The sequence below is a fragment of the Taudactylus pleione genome, unplaced genomic scaffold (assembly GCF_031769625.1).
Source record: "Taudactylus pleione unplaced genomic scaffold, aTauple2 ptg000044l, whole genome shotgun sequence".
Taxonomy (NCBI): domain Eukaryota; kingdom Metazoa; phylum Chordata; class Amphibia; order Anura; family Myobatrachidae; genus Taudactylus; species Taudactylus pleione.
This window is the reverse complement of record NW_028284446.1, coordinates 3,199,590-3,219,554: the sequence shown is the minus strand read 5'-3', so window position 1 is coordinate 3,219,554 and position 19,965 is coordinate 3,199,590. Positions and strand designations below refer to the sequence as shown.

Genomic DNA, 19,965 nt, shown 5'->3' with positions numbered 1-19,965 from the left:
GCCGCATGTGCATCAACAAAGTAGTGCCAAGCGTGCGCCTGTGTCATAAGTAAAGGGCCGGCTGGCTTGACCGTTAAAGGGTGCTGTAACCCCCAAAGTACACTCCAGTCCAAACGAAAAAAAAAAATTATTTTCTGTGTTTGTGAATTTTGTGCGCAGTAGCCGCACGTGCATCAACAAAGTAGTGCTAAGCGTGCGCCTGTGTCATAAGTAAAGGGCCGGCTGGCTTGACCGTTAAAGGGTGCTGTAACTCCCGAAAGTACACTCCAGTCCAAACCAAAAAAAAAATTATTTTCTGTGTTTGTGAATTGTGTGCGCAGTAGCCGCACGTGCATCAACAAAGTAGTGCCAAGCGTGCGCCTGTGTCATAAATAAAGGGCCGGCTGGCTTGACCATTAAAGGGTGCTGTAACCCCCAAAGTACACTCCAGTCCAAACCAAAAAAAAAATTATTTTCTGTGTTTGTGAATTGTGTGCGCAGTAGCCGCACGTGCATCAACAAAGTAGTGCCAAGCGTGCGCCTGTGTCATAAGTAAAGGGCCGGCTGGCTTGACCGTTAAGGGTGCTGTAACCCCCGAAAGTACACTCCAGTCCAAACGAAAAATAAAAATTATTTTCTGTGTTTGTGAATTGTGTGCGCAGTAGCCGCACGTGCATCAACAAAGTAGTGCCAAGCGTGCGCCTGTGTCATAAGTAAAGGGCCAGCTGGCTTGACCGTTAAGGGTGCTGTAACCCCCGAAAGTACACTCCAGTCCAAACCAAAAAAAATATTATTTTCTGTGTTTGTGAATTGTGTGCACAGTAGCCGCACGTGCATCAACAAAGTAGTGCCAAGCGTGCGCCTGTGTCATAAGTAAAGGGCCAGCTGGCTTGACCGTTAAAGGGTGCTGTAACCCCCAAAGTACACTCCAGTCCAAACCAATAAAAAAAATTATTTTCTGTGTTTGTGAATTGTGTGCGCAGTAGCAGCATGTGCATCAACAAAGTAGTGCCAAGCGTGCGCCTGTGTCATAAGTAAAGGGCCGGCTGGCTTGACCGTTAAAGGGTGCTGTAACCCCCAAAGTACACTCCAGTCCAAACCAAAAAAAAAATTATTTTCTGCGTTTGTGAATTTTGTGCGCAGTAGCCGCACGTGCATCAACAAAGTAGTGCCAAGCGTGCGCCTGTGTCATAAGTAAAGGGCCGGCTGGCATGACCGTTAAAGGGTGCTGCAACTCCCGAAAGTACACTCCAGTCCAAACCAAAAAAAAAATTATTTTCTGTGTTTGTGAATTGTGTGCGCAGTAGCCGCACGTGCATCAACAAAGTAGTGCCAAGCGTGCGCCTGTGTCATAAGTAAAGGGCCGGCTGGCTTGACCATTAAAGGGTGCTGTAACCCCCAATGTACACTCCAGTCCAAACCAAAAAAAAAAATATTTTCTGTGTTTGTGAATTGTGTGCGCAGTAGCCGCACGTGCATCAACAAAGTAGTGCCAAGTGTGCGCCTGTGTCATAAGTAAAGGGCCGGCTGGCTTGACCGTTAAAGGGTGCTGTAACCCCCGAAAGTACAGTCCAGTCCAAACCAAAAAAAAAATTATTTTCTGTGTTTGTGAATTGTGTGCGCAGTAGCCGCACGTGCATCAACAAAGTAGTGCCAAGCGTGCGCCTGTGTCATAAGTAAAGGGCCGGCTGGCTTGACCATTAAGGGTGCTGTAACCCCCGAAAGTACACTCCAGTCCAAACCAAAAAAAAAATAATTTTCTGTGTTTGTGAATTGTGTGCGCAGTAGCCGCATGTGCATCAACAAAGTAGTGCCAAGCGTGCGCCTGTGTCATAAGTAAAGGGCCGGCTGGCTTGACCGTTAAGGGTGCTGTAAACCCCGAAAGTACACTCCAGTCCAAACGAAAAAAAATAATTATTTTCTGTGTTTGTGAATTGTGTGCGCAGTAGTCGCACGTGCATCAACAAAGTAGTGCCAAGCGTGCACCTGTGTCATAAGTAAAGGGCCGGCTGGCTTGACCGTTAAGGGTGCTGTAACCCCCGAAAGTACACTCCAGTCCAAACCAAAAAAAAAATTATTTTCTGTGTTTGTGAATTGTGTGCGCAGTAGCCGCACGTCCATCAACAAAGTAGTGCCAAGCATGCGCCTGTGTCATAAGTAAAGGGCCGGCTGGCTTGACCGTTAAAGGGTGCTGTAACCCCCAAAGTACACTCCAGTCCAAACCAAAAAAAAAATTATTTTCTGTGTTTGTGAATTGTGTGCGCAGTAGCCGCATGTGCATCAACAAAGTAGTGCCAAGCGTGCGCCTGTGTCATAAGTAAAGGGCCGGCTGGCTTGACCGTTAAAGGGTGCTGTAACCCCCAAAGTACACTCCAGTCCAAACCAAAAAAAAAATTATTTTCTGTGTTTGTGAATTTTGTGCGCAGTAGCCGCACGTGCATCAACAAAGTAGTGCCAAGCGTGCGCCTGTGTCATAAGTAAAGGGCCGGCTGGCTTGACCGTTAAAGGGTTCTGTAACCCCCAAAGTACACTCCAAACCAAAAAAATATATATTTTCTGTGTTTGGGACTTGTGTGCACTGTGGCTGCACGTGCATCAACAAAGGAGCAGCGCCAAGCGTGCGCCTGTGTCCCATAAGTAAAGAGCCGGCTGGCTCATTTCTTAAAGGGTGGTGTAACCCACAAAGTGCACTACTCTCCAGCAAAAATAAAAAAATATTTTCTGTGTTTGTGTGCGCTTTAGCCGCACGTATATATATCAATATAACATAAATGGAGGACCAAACTTTCTCCGATAAAAATAAAATAGGGAAAGATCAAGAACCACTTCCTCCTAGTGCTGTTGCTGCTGCTGGGAGTTGTTCATCATCCCAGAGAGGAAGTAGGAACATCACTACTTTTACTAAACAATTGACCCTCCAACAGTCCCTAGCGATGAGGATGAAGTACGACAGCAGTCATCCTGAAGCAAAATGTATAACTGAGGCCTTGACTGCTATGTTGGTGTTAGACGTGCGTCCGGTATCCGACATTAGTGCAGTGGGATTTAGACAATTGATGGAGGTAGTGTGTCCTCTCGGTTCCAAATCCCGTCTAGATTCCACCTGCATCCTCAAAGCAGCAGCGACAAGCGTGCGTCTGTCTGTTAAAGGGTGGTGACACCCTCAAAGTGTGCTACACAAACAATTAAAATATTGTTCTTTTTTTTTCTGTCTTTGTGAATTGTGTGGGCTGTAGCCGCACCTGCATCCTCAAAGCAGCAGCGACAAGCGTGCGTCTGTCTGTTAAAGGGTGGTGACACCCTCAAAGTGTGCTACACAAACAATTAAAATATTGTTCTTTTTTCTGTCTTTGTGAATTGTGTGGGCTGTAGCCGCACCTGCATCCTTAAAGCAGCAGCGACAAGCGTGCGTCTGTCTGTTAAAGGGTGGTGACACATTCAAAGTGTGCTACACAAACAATTAAAATATTGTTCTTTTTTCTGTCTTTGTGAATTGTGTGGGCTGTAGCCGCACCTGCATCCTTAAAGCAGCAGCGACAAGCGTGCGTCTGTCTGTTAAAGGGTGGTGACACCCTCAAAGTGTGCTACACAAACAATAAAAATATTCTTCTTTTTTCTGTCTATGTGAATTGTGTGGGCTGTAGCCGCACCTGCATCCTTAAAGCAGCAGCGACAAGCGTGCGTCTGTCTGTTAAAGGGTGGTGACACCCTCAAAGTGTTCTACACAAACAATTAAAATATTGTTCTTTTTTTTTCGGTCTTTGTGAAATGTGTGGGCTGTAGCCGCACCTGCATCCTTAAAGCAGCAGCGACAAGCGTGCGTCTGTCTGTTAAAGGGTGGTGTAACTCTCAAAGTGCTCCAAAAAATAAAAAACTATTTTTTTAATGTGTTTGTGACTTGTGTGCGATGTAGCCGCACTTGCATCCTCAAAGCAGCAGCGACAAGCATGCGTCTGTCTGTTAAAGGGTGGTGACACCCTCAAAGTGTGCTACACAAACAATAAAAATATTCTTCTTCTTTTTTCTGTCTTTGTGAATTGTGTGGGCTGTAGCCGCACCTACATCCTTAAAGCAGCAGCGACAAGCGTGCGTCTGTCTGTTAAAGGGTGGTGACACCCTCAAAGTGTGCTACACAAACAATTAAAATATTGTTCTTTTTTCTGTCTTTGTGAATTGTGTGGGCTGTAGCCGCACCTGCATCCTTAAAGCAGCAGCGACAAGCATGCGTCTGTCTGTTAAAGGGTGGTGACACCCTCAAAGTGTGCTACACAAACAATTAAAATATTGTTCTTTTTTTTTCGGTCTTTGTGAAATGTGTGGGCTGTAGCCGCACCTGCATCCTTAAAGCAGCAGCGACAAGCGTGCGTCTGTCTGTTAAAGGGTGGTGACACCCTCAAAATGTGCTACACAAACAATAAAAATATTCTTCTTCTTTTTTCTGTCTATGTGAATTGTGTGGGCTGTAGCCGCACCTGCATCCTTAAAGCAGCAGCGACAAGCGTGCGTCTGTCTGTTAAAGGGTGGTGACACCTCAAAGTGTTCTACACAAACAATTAAAATATTGTTCTTTTTTTTTCGGTCTTTGTGAAATGTGTGGGCTGTAGCCGCACCTGCATCCTTAAAGCAGCAGCGACAAGCGTGCGTCTGTCTGTTAAAGGGTGGTGTAACCCTCAAAAGTGTGCTCCACAAACAATAAAAATATTCTTTTTTTTTTTCTGTCTTTGTGAATTGTGTGGGCTGTAGCCGCACTTGAATCCTCAAAGCAGCAGCGACAAGCATGCGTCTGTCTGTTAAAGGATTACATCGGCGACAGCATCCAAGTAGGCATGTCAGACAGTCCGTACCTGTACTGGCAGGAAAAAGAAGCAATTTGGAGGTCCCTGTACAAACTGGCTCTATTTTACCTGAGTTGCCCCCCCTCCAGTGTGTACTCCGAAAGAGTGTTTAGTGCAGCCGGGAACCTTGTCAGCGAAAGGCGTAGGAGGTTGCTTCCACAAAATGTGGAGAAGATGATGTTCATAAAATGAATTATCAACACTTCCAGGGAGACCAGCCTCCAGAACGTACAGAGGGACCTGTGGTTCCAGCAGGGACGAATTAATACTCTGTGAGGATGAGGATGTACACACTGAAGAGGGTGAGGAATCGGTGGATGAGGAGGATGAGGATGACATCTTGCCTCCGTAGAGCCAGTTTGTGCAGGGACAGATAAATTGCCAGCTTGTTTTGTGGGGGCCCAAACGAACCAATCATTTCAGCCACAGTTGTGTGGCAGACCCTGGCGCTGAAATGATTGGTTTGTTAAAGTGTGCATGTCCTGTTTATACAACATAAGGGTGGGTGGGAGGGCCCAAGGACAATTCCATCTTGCACCTCTTTTTTTTCTTTGCATTATGTACAGTTTGGGGCCTAGTTTTTCAATGCCATCCTGTCTGCCACTGCAGTTTCACGCCTAGATGGGTCACGTGTTTGTGCCGCCCACTCGTGTCGCTTAGCTTAGTCATCCAGCTACCTCGGTGCAACCTTTAGGACATAAAAACACTATTGTGAGGTGTGAGGTATTCAGAATAGACTGGAAATGAGTGGAAATTAAGGTTATTGAGGTTAATAATAGCATAGGAGCAGAAAAACCTACAAATTCTGTGATTTTAGCTGTTTTTATGCTTTTTTTCAAAAAAATACAGATCCAAAACACAAAACCCAGAACCCAAAACACGGAAGGGTGGTTTTGGCAAAACCAATCCAGATCCAAAACACGAAGAAAGATCCAGATCCAAAACCAAAACACAAAAAGTGGCCGGTGCACACCCCTAATGTATGTATGTATGTGTAGTATGTGTATATATATGTATATATATATATATATATATATATTTGGGGATTCTCTCCTATACTTATTATTGCATTTGTGAACCTCTGTGCTGTTTGAGACTTTATTTGAGATCTTGCTGATTATCATTCTTTTGTGAATAAATTCTAGTTTACTTTTATCCTGTGTTACTGAGTTTTATGGAAAGGTCATTCCTAAGACCACCCCAGTTTATTGTGCCTAGTAGGCCTGCCTCCCTTCAGGAGTCTAGAGTGTTGGCAGCCGTGACATTTCCGTAGCTTGGTGCATATGGAAAATGCTGTCAAACCCCAGGAAACAGCATTTTCTGAGGTTTGACCGAATTTTTTGCATCGATACATCCTGCCCAATAACGGCAAAGGTATACTCTTGTCCTTGACGGTGTGAGGACTTCCGGGTTTATGACCTGGGAGTCCTTCTGCGCATGTGTGGCTGTTGGCCTGCGTATGCACAAGCCATGGGGGACTCTATGAGGGATCCAATTTAAGTATCAAAATGCGTAATACAGGAGATATTGCAGATATCTCCTACGAAAGTTGCAGCAACATTATACACCTCCAACCCCATACAATGAATGTGAACATAGCGATTGTTCTACAGTATTTATCAAGCTCCACAAATAAAGTTTTTTTATACTTGTTTTTGATAGCAAATACCATCTACAGATGGTGTCACAGATTCTTTCCTATGGTAAGAGAAATTGGGCAGAGGACAGAGGCGTCAACAGGTCCGGTGACACCCGGTGCACACTGTATTTGCCCCTGAGAAGGGACCATGGCCTAAAATAAAATGGATGTGGTCTATCTGGAAATCCCGATCACATCACTCCGGGCAGGGCCGGATTAAGGTCTGTGGGGGCCCCTGGGCAACAAACTTGTGGGGGCCCCTTATGCAATGTCCCCAGTAGCAGTGCCCCTTATGCAGTTCCCCCAGTAATGGTCCCCCCTATGCAGTGCACACTGTAGTAATGCCCCTTATATAATGCCCCCAGTAGTGCCCCCAGACCCAGTAGTGGTCCCCCCCTATGCAGTGCCCCCAGTAATGGTCCCCCATATGCAGTGCCCACTGTAGTAATGCCCTTATGCAATTCCCCCAGAAGTGGTCCCCCTATGCAGTACCCCTTATATAATGCCCCCAGTAGTGGTCCCCCTATACAGTGCCCCTTATAAAGTGCCCCCAGACACAGTAGTGGTCCCCCCTATTGCCCCCAGTAGTTGCCCTCCTATACAGAGGGGCCAGTAGTTGTCCCCACTATGCATTGACCCTAGAAAACACCCCCCAGTGCCCCCATGAAACGGCCCCCTATACAGTGCCTCCTATAGCGGCCCCCCTATGCAGCGCCCTCTGTAGTGGCCTCCTCCCCTATGCAGTCCCTTGTAGCTGCCCTTCCCCCCATGCAATGACCTCTGTAGCGGCCCCTCCCCTATGCAGTGTCCCCTGTAGCTGCCCCCCCACCATGCAGTGACCTCTATAGCGGCCCCTTCCCCTATGCAGTGACCTCTGTAGCAGCCCCCTCCCCTATGCAGTGTCCCCTGTAGCTGTCCCCCCATGCAGTGACCGCTGTAGCGGCCCCCTCCCCTATGCAGTGTCCCCTGTAGCTGCCCCCCCCCATGCAGTGACCGCTGTAGCGGCCCCCTCCCCTATGCAGGGACCTCTTTAGCGGCCCCCTCCCTTATGCAGTCTCCCCTGTAGCTGCCCCCCATGCGGTGACCTCTGTAGGGGCCCCCTCCCCTATGCAGTGTCCCCTGTAGCTGCCCCCTCCCCTATGCAGTGTCCCCTGTAGCTGCCCCCTCCCCTATGCACACACAAACAAAACAAAAAATTACCACTTACCTGAATTCCCGCTCCTGACGCAGTCGGCGCTGCCCGCTCCGAGTCCCGGCTCTTCCACTGCACTATGGGAGAGACGTCAGCGTCATGACGTCTATCCCATTATCAGCAGATGCGGGGGAGCCGGAAGTCGGAGCTCATGAGTGAGCTCCGGCTGGCTCCCTCGTTGTGCAGCAGCCAATGAGAATCTGACTCTCATCGGCTGCTGTAACATACACACAGCTGCCGCCGGCGGCTGTGTGTATGTCACTGTGTAGTGTGGACTGCGCTCACTGCGCGGTCTACACTACACTAGCAGAGGGCTCACTAGCGGTGGGTGCAGACAGCGCACCGCTGCTAGTGGGGACCCCTCCGGGTGTGGGGGCCCAGGGATGACCGCCCCTGTCGTCCCTCCCTTAATCCGGCCCTGACTCCGGGGGCATGCCCAGCATCCCTGGAGATGCTGGGCTGCCCCTAGAGACTAGTGCCTGTACTGTCGGTTCCTCCTCTGTGACAGGAGTGCTGCAGGAGAATGTCACACTGCTGCCCCCAGCTCCTATCAATGAGGAGGAGCCGGTATTTTGGTGCCACCCCCTCCGTGCATGACACCCGGGTGCCATTTTCCCAGTGCTCTGTGCATACACTATAGACTCTGGGCACACTCTAGTGCCCAGAGTCTATAACTCCAGTGCTGGCTGCGCACAGCTCAGTGCGCTGCCGTGCAGAGAGGAGGGGGCCCATGTCGGAGACTGCACACGGGCCCCCTCCTCTCTAGAAATGCCCCTGGCTCATCTAATCATAGTATAAAATAAAGTCCCTTGTAGGCGTCTGTCTGTTTGTTTGGGCTAATCTCGAGAACCACTGGACTGATATTGATGCCGTTTGCACTATTCTATAGAACATTTGTGTATGACAAAAGGGAGCCGAGCAGTGATGATTTTAGTGAAGTAAGTTAATGAAAAAAAACGTATGTTTGAGTTCTTTCTTGGCTTACGCTGCCTAAACCGTTAAAGATTTATCACAATGGCCTTTATTTTATACGGTGTAGAGATTGATACATATTATCCTGTTTATCCAGAAAAATTGATGTAAGCACTGTTTACTGGTATAAAGTATAAATGTTTCCCTTTTCTTACCGTTCTTATTTAATTTATGTGAAAAACAATTCTTTAATTTTAAACAAGTCCAGTTCCCTGTAAGATTCTTCTTTGGCATGACAGTAACTAAAGCACAGAGACAGACACTTAAAGTGGCTGGAGTTGACCTACAGTAAGTGGAGACTGTTTTGCTTATGGACAACTTTACATGGCCCTTTTGCATGTCACATCCAAAAAAAATCTTTTTGTGTTGATGTCAGGAGAAAAAATTACTTATGTCATCTACAGTACAAGACTTCAGTTAAAAAAGACTATCGCCGTAAATTCTAAATTGCTCCTGCACGAAGCCAGAATGGGTCGCTAGTTAATAAATAGCCCCAAATAAAACTTAAAAAATTGCTATGATATACTGCCATAATCATTGTTACTTTTCTGGGCCCCGACTACAAGCAATGTTAAATATTCCCTATAAGGTAGCAGCACTGTACAATGTTACTCTATAGCAGGGGTTGAACTACACATCCCTGCAGCATGCCCTGATAGCAAAACTGTGGCAGGGCATGCTGGGATGTGTAGTCCCACAGCAGCTGGTAAGCCACTTATTGCCTAAACCTGCTCTATAGCCACACTCAGGAATTAACTAAGATGTTGACCCAAAGTGCAGATCTCTGTATTGGGAAAAACCATAGGTGACCTTATCCTCCCAAGGTTTTCCTGCTGGGGTTGTGACAAACAATATTCCTTACCTTTAGTAGTCGGATGTCATTCTCATAGGTATTTCTATTGTATTTTGGGTGCAGAATGGATTTTAGGATCTGGAAGATTTGAACGAACCCATCATTTACGCTAATGTTGTGCACACCGAGTCTGACACGCACAGTGTTACTAGGACTGAGATAAAGAGAAATATAGACAAAGGTTACTTATCTACCCACCCTTATAGATAATAAATATTCCACAAATTTTAATGTACAGTATGTGATTAATGTTCTTCTCCTTACAGAATTTGGAAATTGTTGAATAAATAGATAAACAGCCTTTTTACATTTTATGTAATCTATAGTATATAAGTCATGGCTATTGAATATTCCATACACTGGATGTAGGAGTAAATAAGACTAGTGGGTGTTGTTAAATCCACATTTTGCTGTAGATGGTTGGGATTCAAAATGTGTAGCCACTGTTGGGAGAGAGCGGTGCATCCTAACTTCTGTAAATATAAGGCTACCTGGTATTTGTGTGCTACTGTACATGCAAAAGCTGTCAGTGAACTAGGACGAATTGTGTTTCATATGCATGGAGGTAATTAAACACCCGAGCCTGTCGGTGTCGGCCTCTGGAAGAAGGGGCTAGTTGTTTAGCGAGGTAGTGTTGTGGGTGGGGTTAGGTTTGGTTAGCCTATAGGATTGGCAGGGGGTGGGTTTTTCAGTGCAATTCCAGAGTTTCTGCTTGGCAGCCATTTCATAGAAATTTCTCTGATTGGCTATATCTCAACCTCCATCCCTTATAAATTGAGTTGCTTTTCTTGTGGCGGGAAAGAACGGTAGCAGTCGCCATCTGTCTTTGCAGCCTGAGGTGCTCTTCCTTCCAATACATGGCTTAGGCTGATTCTACCCTACTGAGGTCATTGACAACCACCTAACCAGGTGGGCCTCACGTCGTGTCATTGGGGTGGGAGGTGGATACCTTAGGCGTGGTAATCGGCTGGCTGCTCGCCTCCCACTTAGAAGATCGGTGTGAGTATGCAGTTGGTGCTCTTGCATTGTGGGGCCATTCTTTCTGCGCCACCATACTTTGTCTGTCTTTCTTTATTCTTCTATTAGTTCAGTTATACAGTAGATTAAATAGTTTTATTAGTTTAAAAATAAATAAAGCTGACCATCCTTTTCCTTTATACAAGTCTCTCTGTGTCATTATTTCATTATGATTATGGTTGATGGTTTACCCAGCACTGTTAGGAGGGAACACTCATCAGGGAATTGGGAGTTTATTAGTCTATACTAGTTGTATTTAGGATTATTGTTAGGAAAATGTATAATTTTTGGTTTGGTGTGAAATAAAATGTTAAAACATGGTAATTTCATACCTCAGTCATCAGTAGTAGCCTTGGGACGTGAAATTCAAATATAGGGGGTAATGCTGAGACACTGGGCTGGCCCAATGCCCTGACGCAAAGTCATTTTTATGGTTTATGGTGTGTTGCCATGTGCAACAGTTTCCGTGGTCCTGTCTTACGTTCCTCCTTTTGGAGACAAATCCAATTAAGCAGCACAGATATTCTTACTTTTTTAAAAGGCCATGTTCTGGAAATGCTGGTGGGGTCCCAGGATGATGACAGATGCTGTGGCAGTTGGATATGCAGCCGGCTGATCGCTGTGAGCAGGAGGAAGTCACAGAGAGGGAAGATCTCCTGAAGAAAAGAAGAAGAGCCAGCGAAAGAAGGAGTCCCGGCAGGAGAAAGTAGATGGAAGATGCCAGAAGGGCCAATAGCCAGATGGGCCGGTTGGGTCAGTGCTGCGAGGCCCCCCGTTGCCAAAGCTCCCTGCCACCGAGGTCCTTGCTGCTGCCAGTTCGCCCACATACCCCAACTGCCAGTAGAATACAAAGCGCGATGTCCCCCATCGCCAGTATCATACATTGCGCACGCCACCACCCGGCATCAGGGTGCAACATCATCACGCACACCGGGTGTCACTCAGCATTCTGGGAGGAGCGTTACTGCTGATAGGGAGAGCGGAGATGCGCACCTGACAGCTCTGGCTTGGTTGGTTTGATGAGGAGTCTGGGTTCTGCAGTGCTTTGTCCCTCAGCCAGCAGCTGCCAGTTGGAGACAGTGGAGAGGGGTGTGGAGAGTCTGTGCCTGTGCCTGCCCTATCACTGTTGTCTCTGTGGACTAACGTTAGTAATAATTATTATATTATAAACACTACACTTGATCTAGTCTGACTGTACTACTGGAAATTATTCATGAATTTTGCTTTGGTAAAGTAGCAAAGCAGAATTCATGGTAATTTCAATACCATCCAATGTGTGGCATAATGTATTTGGGGCATTACTGCATGTGGCATACTGTATAAGGTGCACTACTACTGCACGGCATAGTGCATAAGGGGCACTAATGCATGGTATAATGTATAAGGAGTACTACTGTGTGGCATAATGTGGTATAAGGGCCACTACTACTGTGTTGCATGATGTTTATAAGGAGTACTACTGTGTGGCATAACGTGAATGGGCTCTGTGTGGCATAACGTGAATGGGCTCTACTGTGTGACGTAACGTGAATACGGGACACTACCGTGCATGTAATGTGACTAAGGTGCACTATGGTGTGGTGTAATGTGACTAAGAGGCATACTTTGAATTGTGGGTACTATTATGTGGTCACGCCCCTTCCCAGCGAAAACCACACCTGTTTTTTGTAGCATGCGCCTTTGGTGCGCACTCTGCCTGCTTCACTTTTGAATGACAACACAAATGCTCTTTTCCAAAAATCTGAAGTTAAGGCTCTGCTTTGGTGTGCACAGATGTGTACTTCTCTGTGTACGGCACCCCTGTCCTAAAAAAATCCTACATTGAACACTATCTAATCCTCTACAACTACTAAGCTAGGGCTTGGTCAATTGGGAAATTACCTTCCCTTTTCTTTGTGTATGACCTATGACATGCCAGCTTTACCTAACAGAAACCAGGGGTGGATTGGGCCTCCGGGACGCCGGGCCGTTTCCCGCTGGGCCGGCCCCTTTTTATGCCCTTTAGGGCCGGCTGCCGCTCTTCCCTCACCCACCCCACTGCCGGCCCAGCTGCAGCACTGCTTCTGGGCATTGCCGGCAACCACCCCTCAGCTTACCCAGCTCTCTGCCACGATTTGACCTTAATAAAAATGCCCGACAGGGGAGATCCCCCATAAGCCATTGCGGAGCCTGTCAGTCATAACTGACGGCTCTGCCTACAGGCTGTCTGTGGCCCGCCTCGGCGCCTTCAGGAGCAGGGCCACCGTCAGGGGGGACTGCAGGGACTGGAGTCCCGAGCCCGGATCCGGATGCTCTACAGAAAGGGGGAAAGGGGGGCCAGCTCCTACCACCTGCGCTTTGCCCTCCTTGAGTGAAGAGAAGGCCCGCTCCAACCTGCATGCCTCGCTTACTACCTGTTTGATTGCCAGGAAACAGATGCTGACACGAGGTGGACCTGTGTGCTTTAAATTCCAGGGCCTATTTTTAGTGTCATCCTTGTATGTTGTGTCTGTACTGTAGGCCAAGTATGTCCTCGCATATGTGTACTACCGTCTGTATATTCCTCTGTTAGTCTTTCTCGATAGGTGGAGTCTGTCTGACACATGTGAGTGTTTTCTGTGCAGTATTTTGTGCAGTATTTTGTGTGTAGAAGAAAAATAATTCTATTACAGGGCACACCCAATGGCTTGGCAATGGTTTTGGATAAAATTTAACTTTTATTAAATTATTATTAAAAGCGAATGATAAAACTTATGTAGTGTGTATTGTTTTATTGTGATTATAAAAATGTCTGTTAAAATGCGGGTATATTGCCCTTCTTGATATTAATATCAACTATTCATTTTGACCTACATGGCGTAGTGTATACTGTATACCATGGAAGGGGGAACCTCCTGCCCAGGGGCCTTATAAGGCCCTCGGAATCATTTGGTCTGGCCCTCTGAGCTTTTTTCTGCTAGCCTCATCTGGCTAGCTGGGTGCCTAGAATGGTACCGTGCAGCCAGAATCTATGCAGCAGTGCCGCCTGGAGCATCCTTAGGTCGCTTCAGGCGGTCACACCGCTGCCCTTACAGCTCCCTGGAGCATCCTCATGATGCTCCGGGCATTGCTGTAATCACCGGCAATTGTGGCCCCACCCCCGTGACTTCAAATGGAGGGGACGTGGCCTGCACCAGGCCAGCGAATAATGTTATTTATGTCAAAATGGCCCTCTGCAGAAAAAAGATTTCCCACCCCTGCTGTATACCAATGTAGCGATACTAAAAGGATATACACCACAGGGATATAAATATGTGTCCTTGCTCATCTAGCTTTAATACGCCATGCAGTGTGATAAGCCTGGCATGAGTGAGCTGTCAAGTGCCGTGCCACTCTGCTAACGATGGGTGTCTTTTGCTTGCCAAAAATGCATCTAAATGGTAATGCGATACGACTAGGACGCAGCTATGTGACATCTGTGTGCGACTGTGTATGTAAATGTAACTTAGAGTGAAGAAAAAAACGAAGCATCATAGCACTTTGTATGCTGACTGAGATACTAAGGGGTCTATTTACTAAACCTTGGATAGAGATAAAGTGAACGGAGAAAAGGTACCAACCAATCAGCTCCTAACTGACATGTCACAGGCTGTGTTGGAAAAATAAGTTAGGAGCTGATTGGCTGGTACCTTATCTCCGTTCACTCTAACTCCATGCATGGCATAGTAATTAGAGCCCTATGTCTCACACCAGGGCTGGCTCTAGGGGTGTTCGACCAGTGCAGTCAAACAGGAGCGCCACCCAATAGAGGGCGCACCCTTACCCAAGATCCCGATTTCAGCGGGACAGTACTGTCACGTTGTTCCACCCGTGGGCCGAAGTGGCCCGCGGATGGTCAAATCGGGAGGTTGGGGACCCCCACCACCGCAGCTGTGTGGCGGTGCCGGACCCCGGAGTACCGTGCATGCTCGCGGCATCCATTCAGTTCCAGGAGATGGCTGGGGAAAGCCCAGCTAATGACGGAGTGCTGGGCTCTCCCCCAGCCTGATGTTATTTGGAGGCATGGCCCGCCTCCAAATAACATCACATGAGGGGCGTGGCCTATGGAATTAGGCCACACCCCCATTTTTGGTGCTTCGACCCCTGGAGCCGGCTCTGTCTCACACAAATTAATCAGCACATTCTTCTGGTGCATCCTAGTTGCAACTTAGATGTATTTTCAGCAAAAAAAAGATGCAAAAAAGAAGCCCGGAGCGAGTCTCACAGGACCAGGTGTGCAAAGAAGGTCTGTTTGGCGAGACTGAAGCAAAGATTTGCTAGGACACATCTGTACACCACACCATTTAGATCAAATGAATAGGTGATATTAATATCAAAGGTCAATATACTATATTTTAACTAGGGATGTGCAGGCTCGGATAGGTTCGAGTTTGCACGTGGAGTTCGGATTTTTCCCTCCAAAAAAACGGAACTCAGAACGAGGCAAAACGTCATCTTACATGGACGAACATCATCATTCCTGGACAAAAGACCAGGAATGATGATGTTCGTCCATGTAAGATGACGTTTTGCCTCGTTCTGAGTTCCGTTTTTTTGGTGGGAAAAATCCGAACTCCACGTGCAAACTCGAGCCTATCCGAGCCTGCACATCCCTAATTTTAACAGACATTATTATTATTATAATCACTATAAAAACTACACATATAATAAGTTTTATAATTTGCTTTTAATAATAATATAATAAAAGTAAAGTTTTATCTAAATCACGAGTTATTGTGTGTGCCCCATAATATAATTATTTTTCTTCTACACTCAAAATAGTAGACATTGTTCAAGGGAGCACCACCCAGATAACTATATAATAGATAATACTCATATTCTGTATATATCCTGGGTGACAGTCTAATATTGCATAATGAATATATCTAGTATGGATACTCCTTTCTGTTGCATGTGGGTGCTAGGACAGACTGAGGGCGCTTCTTGTATGTCGGTTAGATAGTCAGGTGGGCACTTCTGGCAACGTTCACCTTAGCGTGCAAGCACACATAGGTTACAGCCGCTGTCTGAGGTGCTAGCACTAAGGATGATGATATCCTCCTGACCCACAATCTGATCTGAAGGACTCTTTCTTGTTGTTGATGTCTTAACATCTTGTAGTTGCCTGGTCCTTACAGCTTTCTTTTTAAAGGTGTATACTGGATCCAATGAGCCATCTCACACTTGCACTCTTTGAAAACTAACTGGCTTGGCAAGCAATAAAACTACTCTTGCTGTGAGCCAGTGTTGCCAGGGAGTAGCCCTCAGCTGCCCAGTGACTTCTTTTTTTTAATAAACTGCTGTAAGAATATTTTTTATTGCTGCAATAAACTATAGACCACTTGGGCTCCATTGTAAATAACTTGGATACTGACACATGCTACAAGCTCTGATATACAGTAGTAATATGTGTTGGAAATCTGATACTGTAAACTGTCTACATGATGTGGGCAGTGCTGTGTGTAACACTTTGGATAGTACAACATTGCTTACGTGTTCTCTACGCAGTGTGCTGCAGTGAGCACCCATCTTCTGTGAATAAGTGATCCCCCACAATCACCTTTTCCATTCTTCAGCAAATATGCCATGTATGGTCTGGAATGAGGTTTGGCTTCATGACCTCCAACAATCTTGGATGCTCCTGTATAAACAATGTGGCCAAACAGTCAGGCAAGTTGTATGTTATGCTGCCCAGTGGTCAAAGTGGGAATTTTGAAGTGGGGGTATGGAAAATCCAAGGTTGTACTTATGTGCGCGCCGAATGTGCGCATGCACTGGAAATTGGGACGTGGCCACTTTAATAGGATGCGTATCCTTACAGCGCACTCCTTTTTCATCAGTATAGTATACCACACTGTAGTACCAGTTATACACACTATGCCACACAATAGTAGTGCCCCATATACAATGCCCACAGTAGTAGTGCTCCTTATACAAAGTACACAATAGTAGTGCCCCCCTATGCAGTGCCCATGGTAGTAGTACCCCTATACATTGTCCACAGTAGTAGTGCCCTTTATACATTGTCCAAAGTAGTTGTGCCCTATATACATTGCCCACAGCAGTAGTGCCCTTTATACATTGCCCACAGTAGTAGTGCCCTTTATACATTGCCCACAGTAGTAGTGTCCCTTGTAGTAGTGCCCCCTATACATTGCTCATGGTAGTAGTGCGCCCTATGCATGGCCTACAGTAGTAGTGTCCCTTGTAGTAGTGCCCCCTATACATTGTCCACAGCAGTTGTGCCCTATATATATTGCCCACAGTAGTAGTGCCCTTTATACATTGCCCACAGTAGTAGTGTCCCTTGTAGTAGTGCCCCCTATACATTGCTCATGGTAGTAGTGCCCCCTATGCATTGCCCACAGTAGTAGTGTCCGTTGCAGTAGTGCCTACTATACATTGCCCACAATAGTAGTACTGCCCCTATACATTTCCCACAATAGTAGTAATGTCCCTTGTAATGGTGCCCCTATACATTGGCCACAATAATAGTGCCAACTATATATTGCCCACAGTAGTAGTGCCCCTTGTAATAGTGCCCCCTATACATTGCTCACAGTAGTAGTATCCCTTGTAGTAGTTCTCCCTATTCATTACCCTCAAGAGTAATAGTGCCCCCAATACATTGGCCACAATAATAGTGCCTACAGTAATAGTAGTGCCCCTTGTAGCACTGCCCCTTGTAATAGTAGTGCCCATAGTAGTAGTAGTGGTGCCCCCTACATACACATAAAGACACACAGACAGACACACACAAGCATACTTACCTGAAGCCTCGCTCCTGCACCCATCGCCATCTGACAGCTCCTCGTTCTGCACTGTTGGAGAGCGAGAGACATAATGACGTCTCTCCCAACACCTATTGTGGGAGTCGGAGCTTAGGAGTAAACTGCTGCCTCCGGCTGCAGGGAGGGAGCCTCCGGGTGCCCGCTGGTACACTTTGAGCACTGATGCTGCCTCTATTATAGATGAGTTTTCTGATGCTCTGAATTAGTTGCATGTATGTCTACACCTGGGGCCATTCATGTTGTTACAAATTTGTTCATGCTACTTCCACTTCGCATATAGGCCCTGATTCAGAGCCGGACGCTCTGACCAGAGCGCTCGCTCTGAATCAGGGCCCACCTCCATTAATATGGAGCGTCCTCCTGGACGCTCGTATAGCTGTGGGTCACCACCCACAGCATATACGAGCATGCAACAAGATGGTTGCGATGGTCTTGACCATCGCGACCATCGAAACTGCGAGCAAAAGCCTGCTCAACCGCAAGGCCAGGAGTGATTTTGGCTCTATCAGAGCCAAAATCACTCCCACTGACATCACTAGTGATGTCAGTGGGGCCGGCCTCAGACGGTAGCCGTTCCCTTGGGGACCATCGACCCATCAACCCACTTGCGAGCAGACAGCCGCTCGCGAGTGGGTCTGAATGAGGGCCATAGATAACAATGAGTTATCTAAAAGCCGTTATTTTACTACTTATATCATACTTGGTGCACTTATTTAATTTGTAATGTTTTGGATGGGTCATTAGAAATAATGCTCTATGGTGGTAACAGTGGCTGAGTGGCACAGAGAGGGAGAGAGGGTACAAATTACCCGGGCCTGGTGAGGCATAGAACAGAATAGGAAGGTTTTATCAAGAGAGCAAAACAAGAAGAAAGATGTCTTTTTGGGGCATTCTTTGTTATATTATTTAAAATTGTACTTTTAATTGGATATACTGTATATTAAAATTAATGGCATAATTATTGCTCATAGGGAGAGAGACTTTCCTAAAATTACCATATTGGCTTTAATTATAAAGTTGTAAATACAATTAATGATGGACAGAATTGTTCATTATAAAAATTGGGTGAAAATATTTTACATAACACATATGCTACTGTGGTGAGAGGGATTGTCTTCCACCTGAATTACCCACATTCTGGTGGAATCAGCTCCCTCCAAGGGAGGCTAGAGTGAAACCTGTGCATTCTGCATTAGCAGTGAAGGTGTGGAATTCCAGGTTTTCACATTTACACAGAACCTGCTTGAATAATCGCTGAAGGGTTTAAAACTCTCACACACCTGATGCTCATTGCCCTGATGCTGAGTAGCAGCCAGGAAGTAGGGACAGTGTTGTAGTGGCAGGGTCCAAGGGCTATACTGGGAGAGCATGCCCAAATTGTGGCTGCAAGCCACTATTAACTGATTAGCACAAGGAGTGCTGAGACTTTTATTTTTGTTTGTTTATTTTATGTTATGTGCCTGTAGGTGTGCAGGCCTAAACTCATGTATGCTGAGGTGCTGTGTTTGCTGCTATTAAAAAGCCACTGGAGTCCTCATTTCAATACCCCGTATTACACTACTTAATCAGTGTTACTTATTAGACATTAATTAGTATATGTGTTACATTATAACCCCCCTTTTACAACTGTAAAGGGTAATCAGGTTACTAACTCCCGTATAGTCTACTGTACCCACCCTTAACCTCCCTCTAAGTGGTGTACCTTTATTTTATCAGTACTTCCACCCAAGTATTGGTTGTCGGTATGGGCCTACTTGGGAAAACCCATAGTACATACATATTGGACTTGCCTATGTCAGCCCAAGGATACACTCAAGTATTAATATTACTCCCTATAGTGTAGTGTGTAGAAGGGGCATGTTAGTTGAAAACAGTATTATAACACAAATACATCTGTTCCTTATTCCTTTTGGATGCTTGCATCACACCTCCAGGAAAGTAAACATAATTACATAATACATATAACGTTCTTTACATTGATGAAATTCCAAGTAAATAAGAACATACATTCACCTCCTTATATGACATAACAGTGTACTGTGTTGTATATTGACATACATATGTTTATCTGAACAATGCAGTAACATCATGCATAAATAATAACAATATAGCAATGTACATATCCTCCTTAATACTAAAGGTGCATACACACCCAATGATTTTTTGAACGATTATCGTTTAACTATATCGTTTAACGATAATCGTTTGAAAAAATCGTTCACTTTCTGAGTCAAACGATGAACGATTATTGTTCATGCGCGTTCACGTTTGTAGTTTGTAGTTCAGTCAGACTTGTCAACTCAACGATTTTTATTAAGTTAATATGCAAAAATCGTTTGTAGTTCATAAAAATCGTGCATTACATTTAAATGAACATAGTAAATGAACAACTTTAGTAAACGATTTTAGTTAATTTTTTCAAGGTAGAAAATCATTTACTAAAATCGTTCATTAACTCAATCGTTGTGTGTGTATGCAGCTTAAGTTCTAAATGTCCGGTTGCAGTTCCTTAGTAAGGTAAGTATTTCACGTGAATATAACACTCTTCCCTCCTGAGTGTTAATTTTTTGTTTCGTTGTTTTAGAGATAACAATATATTTAACCCAAGATGCAGAAATAGTTCCTGTGGATCTCTGCTATCAGAAGCCAAAACTGAATAGTTACTTTACTGGGTGATCAAATGTCAATAT

At 45.7% G+C, this 19,965-nt stretch overlaps 1 protein-coding gene across 1 annotated transcript in view; it reads right to left on the bottom strand.

The window, feature by feature from the left end:
- The window catches only part of LOC148537745 (mast cell protease 1A-like), a 72,847-nt gene that overhangs the window by 30,639 nt on the left and 22,243 nt on the right, over window positions 1-19,965 (bottom strand). The window contains exons 4-6 of the mRNA XM_088460396.1: window positions 17,255-17,305; window positions 15,978-16,125; window positions 9,480-9,624 (exon numbers count right to left, since the gene is read on the bottom strand). Of these exons, the coding sequence (XP_088316522.1) occupies window positions 9,480-9,624; window positions 15,978-16,125; window positions 17,255-17,305 (344 nt within the window). The remainder of the gene's footprint in view (window positions 1-9,479; window positions 9,625-15,977; window positions 16,126-17,254; window positions 17,306-19,965) is intronic.